General features: G+C 42.3%; 1 protein-coding gene across 2 annotated transcripts in view; it reads right to left on the bottom strand.

The window, feature by feature from the left end:
- Positions 1-12,543, bottom strand: part of LOC144520562 (solute carrier family 41 member 1-like) — a 34,597-nt gene extending 22,054 nt beyond the window's left edge. Inside the window, exons 1-2 of one of the 2 annotated variants that reach the window (XM_078254345.1) lie at positions 12,263-12,543; positions 6,580-6,935 (exon numbers count right to left, since the gene is read on the bottom strand). In XM_078254345.1, coding sequence (XP_078110471.1) covers positions 6,580-6,891 — 312 coding nt within the window. In that variant the 5' untranslated portion in view covers positions 6,892-6,935; positions 12,263-12,543. Of the gene's footprint in view, positions 1-6,579; positions 6,936-7,993; positions 8,226-12,262 lie in introns of those variants that run through there. The other variant, XM_078254346.1, reaches the window with a different exon arrangement.
- Between the last annotated feature and the right edge of the window lie 204 nt (positions 12,544-12,747).

The following is a 12,747-nucleotide window of genomic DNA, read 5'->3' as shown; positions in this document are numbered from 1 at the left end:
CACCAGGTACGGCACCATAACCTGGGCAGCAATGAGCCAAGAGCTCTCTGGTATGAACCCATGTTCTGACCGAGTCAACTTCCATGTCACGCCACGTAACTTCTTTCCCTGGTAGCGTAGCTCCAGCTCCAGATGAGTCACCACCATGCTGAACAAGGGGTTACTTAATCACTTAGTTCAACGTACAGTTATCCCATGGTAAGTGGATCTGCAATCCGAGCGTAAAGGAAAAATCGGTTTCTGATGTGTCCATAAACTTGGTTTGAGTTTCACCTGTCCTGCGAAGTGAGCAGGGTCGAGTGCTGAAGAAGAAACCAATCAGTGTTGGTGTCCTTGGTTTAAAAAGGGCAAGGGCACATGTTTGAAGAACGGAAAGACAGGATTTGTGAATGCATAGTTGATTCACTTTCAAAGGATTACAAAGAAATGGCTTTTCTTCAATCTATCGTGACAGAGAACAAGTAAAACAAGGAGCTTATGTTCACCCTTTTTACCTCTGAGGAAAATTGAAAAAAAGGTAATCAGCTCCTGCCATGTCTTCAGATGTTCAAAAGTGAAAATCGAGTAAAACAAGTGAAAGATTGTCACTTCATTTTCTATTTGTTCCGATCAATTGTCTTTTCCCCCAGGCAAAATCTAAGTTAAAGGCTTTAACTCCGACGTGATGGCAACAGAGCGTGGCATCTTTGGGCCAGTGGTGAGTCAGCAGCGATGAGGTATCCATTTGTCAGTATCACTGGGGAACCCAATCATTACCACCATTTCCTTACTCATAGGTCATCATTTTTGTCAATAGCTCAGATCCTCGACTTCTGCAGTCAAAGTCTACCTTTATCATATCTGCTTCTTTAAGTAAAGATTAGTAAAATGGCTTATAACATGAACACATGTTAAAGAGCTGACAATAAATCTGATTTAGTCCAGTTTCTTTGATCTACTCCAGAATTTTTTTTGATGTAGTTGAAAGTCTTTTGGAGTTTAGTGTTTACTGGATCTAGTCCTTAATCCATTTGATTCAGTCTGATATCCGCTTGTATCCTGACACCTGAATGATTGAAAGCAGCAAAAAGATGAAGAATAGTCCAAAAGGTCTCGAGAGTTAGAAGCTGCAGGATCCCTTTATGTATTTGTCAATCCAGCTCCTCGGTTTTGGCAGGATCACAATGAGGGGGAAGAGGAAAACAATAAAGAGCTCTGTAATGTCAATAAGAGATCCAAGGGGTCCACTGACGAGATGCAGCAGCAGCCGGCTTCCGGCAGACTGGAGTGCTCCTTTCCTCCTGTCAGCATCGGGGTAGTCCTGCTCCCCCCGCTCCGCTCTGCTGTGACGTAGAACAGAAAGAGGCAGGGCTGTCTGCGCTGCCCGACAAGCAAACTCATGAGGGGAAACAACCGGCTTAACGCTTACCCTCTATTTCTTGCTGCGTGTCTGCCTCTTACCTCCCTCTTTCCATGTGACATCCCTCTGTCGGCCGGTCTTGATGCGTTTCTCCCTCTCTCTCATTCCTCTTTTTCTAATCTCTCTACATCGTGACTCATTCATTCTCTCCCTCCGTTTCCATTCCATCCATCTCTAGCTCGGGTCCACCTGCTATATTTGCACGTTTGCACTGGGATCCTAGTTCCATAGTTCCCGGTACTGTATCTCCTTCTGTTCTGTAACTGAACTTGTAAGGCCAAACAAACACGTACTGTACTGTGTGACTAAAACATTGCCCTGCTTTCAAGAAGCTTCCCAGGATTAAAAATATTTATTTCAGAGCACTTTTCAGGTCACATAATCTACAAATATCTTGTCTCTTACATACAAACGTGCTTCTACAATGCAGTAACTTTTTCTTTTGAATGGCGGTCATGGTTATTATTTTCAAGTCATTAATTTGATTCCCATGTCACCACATTGTGTTCCGCCATGCGCCATACCACACCGGGTGCATCTCAGAAGTGTAGCGTCTTGCTGCCCGACTCGCAGAGTTTATTGTCTCTACAAGTACTTTACAGAACGATCGCGTGTTTATTAAACTAGTATCTACCTTCCACTTCAAGCAATTAAACTCTGTGCCTTCTCTTTTCTGGTGTTGTCCTGATAAAAATGATCTGTGATGTCTATTATGTTTTTCTACCTCCAAGATGAATATCTCGTCATCCGTGGTGTTGTAAAGGAGACATAAACTATATTGGGGGGGGGGGTGTCTTTTGGTAAACTGACTGGATAGTCTCGCTGTTTCACTTCCTGCCTGGCTGTCCAAACGGCCCGCGGCTCGCGTGAAAATAGACCTGTCGCTTTAGCGCATAGCCGCTTCACACACGCTTCTGGGACGCGCCGTGGCGCGGCTGGTGGATTATCAAGCATTGACTTGAATGGCAGCGATTGCTCGCGGCGCATCTGGAATGCAGCGCAGATGCGCCCGGTGAAAATAGGGGTTAGGAGTGAAACATTTGACAAATTCATTTCTGTAAAAGTATTGACTCCAAATCTTAGTGTTTATCAAATCAATGCATGGTGATGCAGGCAAAAAAATACTTCCATTTCTCTATCTCAGAGTGTATCTTATTTGCCTAAAATATGGTTGTATTATACATTTTCTTACTCCGAATAACCACGGTACTCCAGCACTTTAGTATTGCATTTTCGTAAAGTGTGGGGACTCACAAGAGACAGGTTAAAAAAAAGAATGGTCAAAATGGAAGCCGCAGAGGCCGAGACGTACTGACTTTTAGTCCCTAGTATGGGTCAAAACGTTGGATCCTACATTTCCCACAATGCAACTTAATATTGAAGATATTAAACAATGACTAACTACTGCTCCTCATGAGTACACTTAACTTCAGAATCATGTGATGTGAATGGTTGTATTCAAGACCTTTGATGAATCAAAGGTCAATCAAAGAAGTAAACAAGCCACCATTACTGCAGTGGCACCTCACTTTTAAACCTGAGCAATAATGGCATTGATCAAGATATCTGTTCAAAGGATCCTGTAGAACCTGTTACAGGTTGTAAATAAGGTCATTGAAATGCTGTTGAAATAAAGTCTATAATGTAGCACACAAAATCCACAAGCCTCTGCTATTTCACTTAAATTCAACTCCATTGAATCCTTACATTTCAAGCAGCATGCCAACTAAGGACTGACCAGGGACGGCTAAAACCGGTGTCTCCCGCGAATCTCTTGCTAGCTGGTGCCAGATACAGCTCTGCATATCCCATCGGTGAAATTCCACATCAAATGTGTTTGATGTATTTAATCTGATAACATTGCAAGAAATCATGGATTGATTTGTAATTACAAGCTAGAAGCTTAGAACTTTCTAGAACTTTCCCATCCAGCTTTTAAACTGCGGGCAGAGCCCCAGTGTTCATGTGGAACTGATATGAGCAGGTAATCTTCACCGAAGCTGTTCATTCCACACTGATTTTATACAAGAAGAGCCGTATGTATCACTGTTGATGCACATGTGCAGACGCAAATGGTGTTTTATTTTTTTTTTTCTATCTTTCTCTCACCTACACAGTCTTCTCCTTTATTACGTGTATGCAATAAATTAAATATAATATTTGGCCCTCCCACACTCTTGGTCTGTGTTGTAACAGTTTGGCATAATCATTGTTTGTCACAACATTCACAGCATACAACGCCCCGGGCTTCTGGGAGGCTGACAAACTATGAACAGTTTGGGGGGGTCAAAAACCCTGAACAAACCCATTGGCAAACTAAGGATGTAGGATGTAACATGTGGGATATAAGTTGAAGCTATGACAACTAGGGGTGCATAATATATCGACTCAATATCGTTATCGCGATATCAAGTGTCGTGATAAGTATACAATATTTTGTTTATTTTGTGGAGCGCTGCGTCCAGTCCGTTGGCTGTGTGGCTTAGTTGTGTTTGATTTAGAGCCCGCTTGAAACGCTATAATGATCATCATTTCATTGGCCAGTTACCGTGCCACTTGCACATGTTAGTGCATGTCAGCGCACGGGTCCAGTACGTGACAAACTCTATAGAGCGTACCACGTGTGTGCATATTTCGACAGAGTGACAGTGTAAGCGAAGAAATAGAGACAACAAAACGGAACGAATCAGAGAAGCGAAAAAAAGTTGTGTCCTGTTCTCTTTATTTATTTATTTTATACTGTACAACCAGTAAAACATTTCCTGGTCATTTATTTATTCATGTTGTACCAGTCCAATATGAGTCAGTTGAAATGAACCTTGTGTTGTTTTTGTTATTAATCTATTTTGATGAGTTTTCCCATAACTTTTGTAATTTTACACGTTTAAAAATAATGGAATCAATATAGATATCGCAATATTCATAATCTATATCGCAATCACATTTTGTCAATATCGTGCAACCCTAATGAGGAACAGGAAGTGGTTATTTAGACAAGATCCACAACCACTACAGGCTACAGTAACAGTCCTAATTGCAGATAGTGCAGTGCTCTTGTCGTTATCTACTTTCCATTCAGATAGGCTACTCTCCATGTCCTTCCCTCCGTCCCCGGTGCTTTTACGACACGGCACTGAACCAAAACTAATTGTCCTCCATCAGATGCAGGAGGGTAACATATACTGTAGAGGAGAGAGTGGAAGAAATAGTGATGAGCAATGGATGGAGCGAAGGGAATAAGCCGTGTGAAGATAGACGTGTGTCTATTAGTGGAGGACAGAGAGGAAGAAACAGGAAACAGCACATCATAAAGCAGACAGCAGTGTGTCTGATTTCCCTCAGGTGCAGACCAGATGCCAGGGACGCCTGGCAGAGGGTTAAAGACACAACGGGACCACACACAAATAGAGAAGGGTGCCTGAGCTTTAACAGCAGCTGAGATAAGGTGTTTTTCTAAATATCCAACTTCAGGGTTTTCCCTGTTATTATATAGCTATTATATTAGGTCGAGGATAAAGTTAGCAGTAGAGGATGGATACTAACGGGCCGGGCCGGGTTCGGACAGATATTTAGAAATGATGGTCGGGTTCGGGTCGGGCTCAGTCACATCAGCGCAATCAGGCATTTGTTGTAAAATGGTGCTGCGGCTCCTTTAAGAGAGCTCAGTGCATGTGAGTGTGTGTCTGTGTGTGTGTGGAAAGTGGGCAGAAGAGAGATAGAGAAAGAGGAAGCAGACGTGTAGATGCGACCGGAGCAGAGTTGGTGGAATAAGTTTTAGTTTTGTACACAGTGTGTGCGGTGTCCGAGATAAACCCCAGACTGAAAGCCAAGTTCATTAATTTGCTCACCAGAAACGGGATTTTAACCCCCGACGTCATTTTATAACGTCGGCCCTGGAGGTAATGACTCGCGCCTGGTTTTCTGACCAAGGTCGGAAACGAAGCAATCAGGAAAGGTTAACACATTGAACATTTTAGATTAAACAGATTATTAACGTGAGCTTGTTGCCCCGTGTGCGCTGATACGCTCATCTGGTGACATTTCCGAATGCCTTCCTACAGTTGCTTAATAAAAGCGGGCTTTCCACACAAACAAACGTACATGTGTCATTAGTATGAGAAAAAAATTTGATTTTAACTGTGTCGGGTTCGGGTCGGGCTCAGACATAAATATCTTAATGCCTGGCTGGCTCGGGTCGAGTTCGGTTACTGCTCTGTCAGACGCGGGCCGGGCTCGGACAGAAAAATGCGGCCCGATCCGCACTCTAGTTAGCAGTAACATTATAGCTGTGAACGTAGCAGTGCTGTCTGTGTACATGAGGTACATTAAAGGTGCACTATGAGTTCCTGCATGACGTTCCAAGTAAATACCAAACAAAATAGAGCAAGCTCGCCCCTCCCCCATGTTTCCGTAACTGTCATGACTAACTGTCACTAACCCCCACCCCCTCCCCCAACCATCTTGTCGGTGATTGGCTGGAATGTGGTTTGTTGTATTTTGGTGCACAGCCTGTGCCCCTAGTGTTTGTTTGACGTTTACGACCCCTGTGTTGTCTCCCGAGACCGGGCTTTTTCACAGTGTATTCAGGGGGCAGTCAGCTAGCGGATCAAGGAGAGATGCCTACGATTTGAGACGAAAATGAAATCGCGCTGAAACCATGCAGGAACTCATAGTGTACCTTTAAATCAGAGCTAATTAAACAATGTTGGTGGATGTTGTGGTGTCAGGCTGTAAGACTTTGTCAATCGCTCTCAACTTTGAGAAATGTACAGTAGCATGAACCACTCAGGACAAAGACCTTTGACTTGTGTTTACTATAGCCAATGATAGAGATCGGAAGTCATGAAGAGGTAATTATCTTCACTCAATTTTTGGCGAGCGAAAGTCACCGGACGACACCCATTTTCTGAACCTAGCCATACTGAGAAATACAGAGAGAGTTTTGTGGAGCTGAGAGTCTTACTTAGCTTGAATGTAACGGACGTTCATTAATATCAAAAGGTTACGCTTTGAATACAACACACTAAAAGCATCACTACTGGTTGAACATGAATTATAAGAACTTTGACACAGAAGTTATTGAAGATGTATATATATATATATATATATATATAAAAAGGGTGTAATGTGCACACTGTCAGTTCAATATCTCAAAACTATTCTCATGGCCGAGCACTCACCTGTACACCGTCCAGCACCATGCCGGCCATCACCATACCCATCCCAGCCAGCAGGTAGGGGAAAAGCACCTGAAGACAGATAGCAATGGACGACTCCTCTTCCACTTTGGCGACGGATACTTTTGGCTTCTCCCCTGCCAGCTTTTTAGGAGGAAGCTGGAGCACTGGGGGTAAGATGAGGTCATCTTGGCCTTCTATGGCGCTTCCCAGGCAGGCACTGGGACTCCCACCTGGGCTCTTCCCCTTGGAGCGGGACTTTTTGTTCTTTTTCCTCTGGCGGGTCTGTTGTGGTGGTTTATCCTCACCGGGCATGATGGCGCTGGTGGCTGTGACGACTTGGGCGGTGTTGGCTTAATCTGGGGATACAGAATAAAATTGGGCATTAGGTGGGTCGGGTGCTGTGTGGAGCCCGTAAACTGACAGTTAGCAGTAAGGTTAATATACATCGATATATGGTACAATCAGTTAAAAAGTTGTGAAATAATAGTGTAAAAAGAAATACAAAGCTTTATAGCTTTTAAGGGTTCCGTCCTTACTAGGGCTGGGCAATATATTGATATTATATCGACATCGATATATGAGACTAGATATCGTCATACATTTTAGATATCGTAATATCGTGATATGACACAAGTGTTGTCTTTTCCTGGTTTTAGAGGCTGCATTATAGTAAAGTGATGTCATTTTCTGAACTTACTAGACTGTTGCTAGCTTTTCTATTATTTGCCTTTACCCACTTAGTCATCGTATCCACATTATTGGTGACTATTTATCAAAACTCATTGTGTTAATATTTTGTGAAAGCACCAATAGTCACACTACACACTACAATATCACCAATTGAGGTATTTTTTCAAACATATCGTGATATTTGATTTTTTTCCATATCGCCCAGCTCTAGTCCTTACATACAAAATACAGATGCTTATTTCTGAGAATACGTTAATTATAAGACTTTAGCAGTGTTAAATGCAAATGATAACTTGTCGTTACTTTTACTAAGGCTATTAGAAACATTGGGCAACCTATCTGTGAGTGTATGTGTATATTGTTTACTGTACTGGGCTTTCAATGATTAAACTCACTCAACACTGTGGTGCAGAACAGAACATGTAGGTCTACGTTGACACAATCACCAGTTTGCCTTGTGTAGCATTAACTGTCAATCTCAAACGGCCTATCATCTATGTTCAATAAATGGATGAATATCACAATTAATCATCTATCATTTCAAATAATTACACTTAAGAAAGTCAATAAAAGAATATCCTCTTTGAAAGCCTGTATTCTTTAATATGCATGGCATTCCCTCATTTGAAAGCTGGTTTTATTTTGCATGCAAAAGACGACTTCTGCACACTGAGACCATGTGTGGCTGTAAAAAACGATGGGTAGAAGCCCATTCAGCACCCACCCTGTTTACATCATGGATTGGTGCGCTCCACTCAGTCTATCCGAACCAATGAGACTGCTAGCATACTGCTTAAAACGAGAAATACAAAAATATATATATACACAATATCGACGACAGAGTCCCCGAAATCCCGCGAAATGTCCAAATGTATGTGCAGGTCCATTAGATATACACATCAGAACAATAAAATATACAAGTATCTTCTGTTGACATCCATGCCTCGACTGCTGGATGCCATGTCTACATACCATAATACCACTGCCCCGGTAACCACGGTTACACAACATGGCGCTTTCTGATTGGATACAACACTAAAGTAACTAGTGGCAACGTGTAGCCCCGCCCCCCTGTGACGAAAGTGAGCAGCTGCAGAAATTTGGGAAATAATATCAATGGATCTCAAATGTTACATCACGTAGGTATTGTGTTTTTATTATGATTAAGTAGTAAAATATAGATGCACTTTTTCACTCTGCCATGTTAGGACTTAAAAATAATGAACCTAAAAACCTAAATCTGTTAATTTCATAGACGCCCAAACAGAACGTAGCATATGATCATATTAACAGTTTGATAGCTGTATTGTAGACTGTGTTACAATGAGGAGGACAGAATCAGAACGTAATGTAAAATGTAAAAACAATCATGGTAATTATTTTGCGGGAGGAACCCCCTGGTAGTCACCAGACCCCACTAGGGAAACCGTTGTAGGTATTACTGAGACAAACATGAGTGAAGTAAAACTGCCTACACTACACATGGCTGCTCTGTTAGACTACTTAGAGTACAGTTTAAGAAAAAGAAAAAAAATCTGTGTCAAGCATTGCTCATGATGAAGACACATGCTCAGCATTAACTTATGGTTGAAAAGAGCGTTAGCTGTGCTGTAGTCATTCTTGGGCTACCGTGAACTGAAATAAGCCTTTACACACAGTGGAGAGAAGTTTCTATAATCGTTTGTATATCGTCCTTACCTTTGTCTCCAGAGCTTTTGAGGGTGAGTGTGAGCACAGCTGAGGTGAATGCGATCTCCCAAGAATAACTGTGCAAACAATGATTGCAATGTTGTGTTATGTGTTTGAGTGTAAATGGCTGTCTATATTAAGGCTAGCTGTGTAGCCTATGTTCCGTTTTCTGTTTGCTCGGGCATTTTTGTACATACAGTATGTTATGTATTTAGTTCAGAGTGTGTGTGTGTGTGTGTGTGTGTGTGTGTGTGCGCGCAGTATGTGAGTGTACAGTGTGTGAGCCAGTACGCATGCATCATGGGGCACCGTCTTAAATTTCATGGCATTGGCAGATAACGATATCCCCCTCCTGTCTCTTTCCATCTCTGGTGGACTGGTGACAGCAGCAGGCAGAGACAACACCTTCACTTTTTCATTCATGGAAATAATATATTTTTTCAACTCAATAGATAACTCATTGCCCCACCCTTTAAATTAAATAGAATTTTATGAATAAAAAATCAATCATAAAATCAATTCAGTAGTTAATATTCATTTGGATTTTTTCAGTAATGAAGCCTGGCTGTACAGTGAAATATTCATGAGATTTTGGCTTGAGACAAGAAATACGCTACTTAAGGCTAGTTAAAACAATAAAAGCCTCACAATCTTCATTTTATGTGTAATATTTTAAACTATGAAACTCAGTAAGTTAAGTAAAAGAGTGTCAGTTTTAACTTTTGTATCTTTAGTAGGCTACTGAAATGTCTGTTGTCATGGTTCAGCAATCAGCAGTGATGCCTGCCCGTTGCCATGGTTACTGAGCTGGTCTTCCAGGAAGACCAGCAGAACTGGTAGCCTCTTCTGCTGCAACCAACAGGATGAAGTTTAGTTAACCTAATATACACTTTATTTCTCTCTCTCTCTCTCTCTCTCTCTCTCTCTCTCTCTCTCTCTCTCTCTCTCTGTCTGCAGTGGGTGAAGCCATCCCCACCCTGACGATGCTGCCCCCCTCCAGTGAGGAGCTGCTGCAGGGGGGAAGGCCCCTCTCATGTGCCTTGCCAACAAGGGCTTCCCTTCAGACTGGAGTCTGGCCTGGAAGGTGGACAGAAGCAGGAGCCCCGAGATGCTGGAGAAGGACAGCCACTACAGCACCCTGCAGACCAGTGGAGGAAGGCGGGCTGTGTGACCTGTGAGGCCACTCTGACACTGAGAGAGACCAGTGTTCCCGGTTACAGTCTAACATACAAGGGACGTCTGGTCTCTGACATTAAAGACAAAAATAGAAATTCATTCACTTTTATTGCAAAAAGCTAAACATTTTAATAGATCCCTTAGTTCGTTTTTTGTTTTTTTTGTTTGACATTTTGGGTCTCTGTCAGTGAAAAACCGTAGGACGTATAGTGTCTTATCCAAATAGAGATTATAAAAAAAAAGGGTTACCGGCCCTTGCCGTTCCTGACGTCCAGTACGCTGTCCGTTCTCAATTTGGGTCCCATCTCGTGGGATAATTAGAGGCTATGTACAGTATGCTGGCTTCCTCCCAATGTTAATTCTCTTTTTCCACCTAAACAATGTGTGCATCCTTCCAATACAGTGCTTTCCCTTAACAACTATTCTCACACAAAACAGGAAACTGATGTAGTTCAGAAAATGTCACAGTTCTTCAAGCTTGAAGTCAGGCTTATTCAGATCCTGAATCCAATTCATCCATTCTTGCACAATCCAGTCTGGTACCGTGTCATCTCGACACATTGTGTTCATTTTGCTCGGCCTACCGCTCATCTTTCATGTGGCCTGCCTCTTGTCTGGCTCTCCAATAGGTCCAACCCACAGCAAGGTGATCAGTTGGTCACTAAAGTTTAGCAATGGACTGGAAGGACGCACACATCATGATTAATGGGACGAGGACTGAACAAAGGGAGTAAGACAGCATACATAGCCTCCAATTCTCCCACAGAGAGGAGACCCCACTCAAGGACGGCATGGGACTTGCAGTCAAGAACGGCGAGGGCCTGGGGACTTCCCGTTCCTGACCTCAAGTCCCTGGGAGGTCGTCAAGTGGGGAACAATCTCTGTGGGAGAACTGTAGGCTATGTATGCTATCTTCCTTTTAGTCTTTAAATTTTCATTGGTATCGTATTTGTTTTTGCTTGTTTATTTTCTGTTTTGGATCCTACTGTATTTTAACAAATGTCTTTTGTGTGAAGCACTTTGTGACTCTGTCTGTAAAAGGTGCTATATCAAATACAATTATTATATTATTATATTCATCCCTGTGCTTGCACTATAACACAAGCTTTATACTGTTAAAATGCTTAGCTAACTGTAAATGAACAAAATTTCCACACGTCATCTGGGAAAATGCATCTTAACAAGGCTAAAAACAGGGCTGTATTTCTGACACCAGGAAGAGTTGACTTTTTGTCACATCACTCTCATCAATCATGATGACATAATCTATTTCCATCACATTTACCGCTCATCAGATCCACTTCCATTTCAAACTCCTTTTCTTCAGAACACTGCATGCTAACAGCTAACAGAGCAAACAGCTAACCGAGAAGACTTCCATTCAATTAGCCTGCAAGCTAACGCCCGGCTAGCCTGTTAGCATTAGCGGATAATCCAGAGTTACTTTGTTCAAACTGCGAACGGATGTTGTCAGTTTCCCACGCACCTCTAATAACATATAGGCCTATTGGCTACAGCTAAATCGAAGCCATGAATATAATTGGCCTATATTAACGGTCGGAGCCCCGCTCCTATCCTAAGTTAAGTCTTGTTAACAAACAAGATGGCCGCTTAGTGAGCATGCTGTGTGAGTGCAGGTCCTGCTGTCTTTAAATGTTTGTAGCACTTCATGGCTCTATGAGTACATATTTATGCCTACTACTTATAAGACTTTGATATACCTAATACTTGTTCAAGTACGTCTATTCTTGAGGCTAGGTCTTCGTCTTTTCAACTTATTTATCCTGATAAATGCCAGAGGCACATCACCAAATCATGGACCAAGTCCAGATGAAAACCCTGTTTGACGGCATCCAACAGGTTAAACCCAGCCCGCGGCCAATATTGATCAAGTTGCTAAACTTCCAGGATAAGGTGAAGATCCTACGGCTTGCCCGAGAGAAAAAAGAGCTGCTATTTAACGGGAGTCACATCTTTATCAGTTTGTTACAGTGCCGACCTGACGAAAAGGCGTCGCTCCTTTGACCCGGTTAAGCGGAGGCTCCGTGAACTCCAACTGAGGTTCTCCCTCCGAAACACCTGCACACTGAGTGTGATTTCTGATGGCAGAGAGCAGCTTTTTACTCACCACAAAGCTGCAGAAGCTGTCTTTATGTCCTCTGCTAACTCCTCCATGAACTCTGTAGGCTAGATTCTAGCCTTTCATCAGCCTCCTCAAGATTGATGCTACGACAACCTGGTAAGAAGTCGCAAAAAGAGCCATGTCAATGTATGACCAGTCACAGTGCCTGACTCTTGGAATTAATATAGGTGTTCATGCTTTTGTTATATCTTATAATTTGCTACTATGCCGATATTTTTGAGTATTGTTTACACTCAGGTCATGCATCGCCACTGAGCCGTGTTTTGTTTTGCTGCCGTAAAGAGCCCTAATGTCGTAAAAAAGAAGGAATGAAAATATAAATGAAAATTGGCACCCTTTTGACTAGTTTTGGCTGGTGGTAAATGAATTACTTTTTTTTTTCTTTATTAAAACTATATATTAATGCAGAGACTTGTCAATGGATTCATTTTTTTTTTTTTTTTTCTCTGCTAATGAAGCCTTATGTAGCA

This window comes from Sander vitreus, chromosome 7 (genome assembly GCF_031162955.1).
Source record: "Sander vitreus isolate 19-12246 chromosome 7, sanVit1, whole genome shotgun sequence".
Classification (NCBI taxonomy): domain Eukaryota; kingdom Metazoa; phylum Chordata; class Actinopteri; order Perciformes; family Percidae; genus Sander; species Sander vitreus.
Note: the sequence above shows the minus strand (reverse complement) of the source record. Positions and strands in the feature narration are given on the sequence as shown.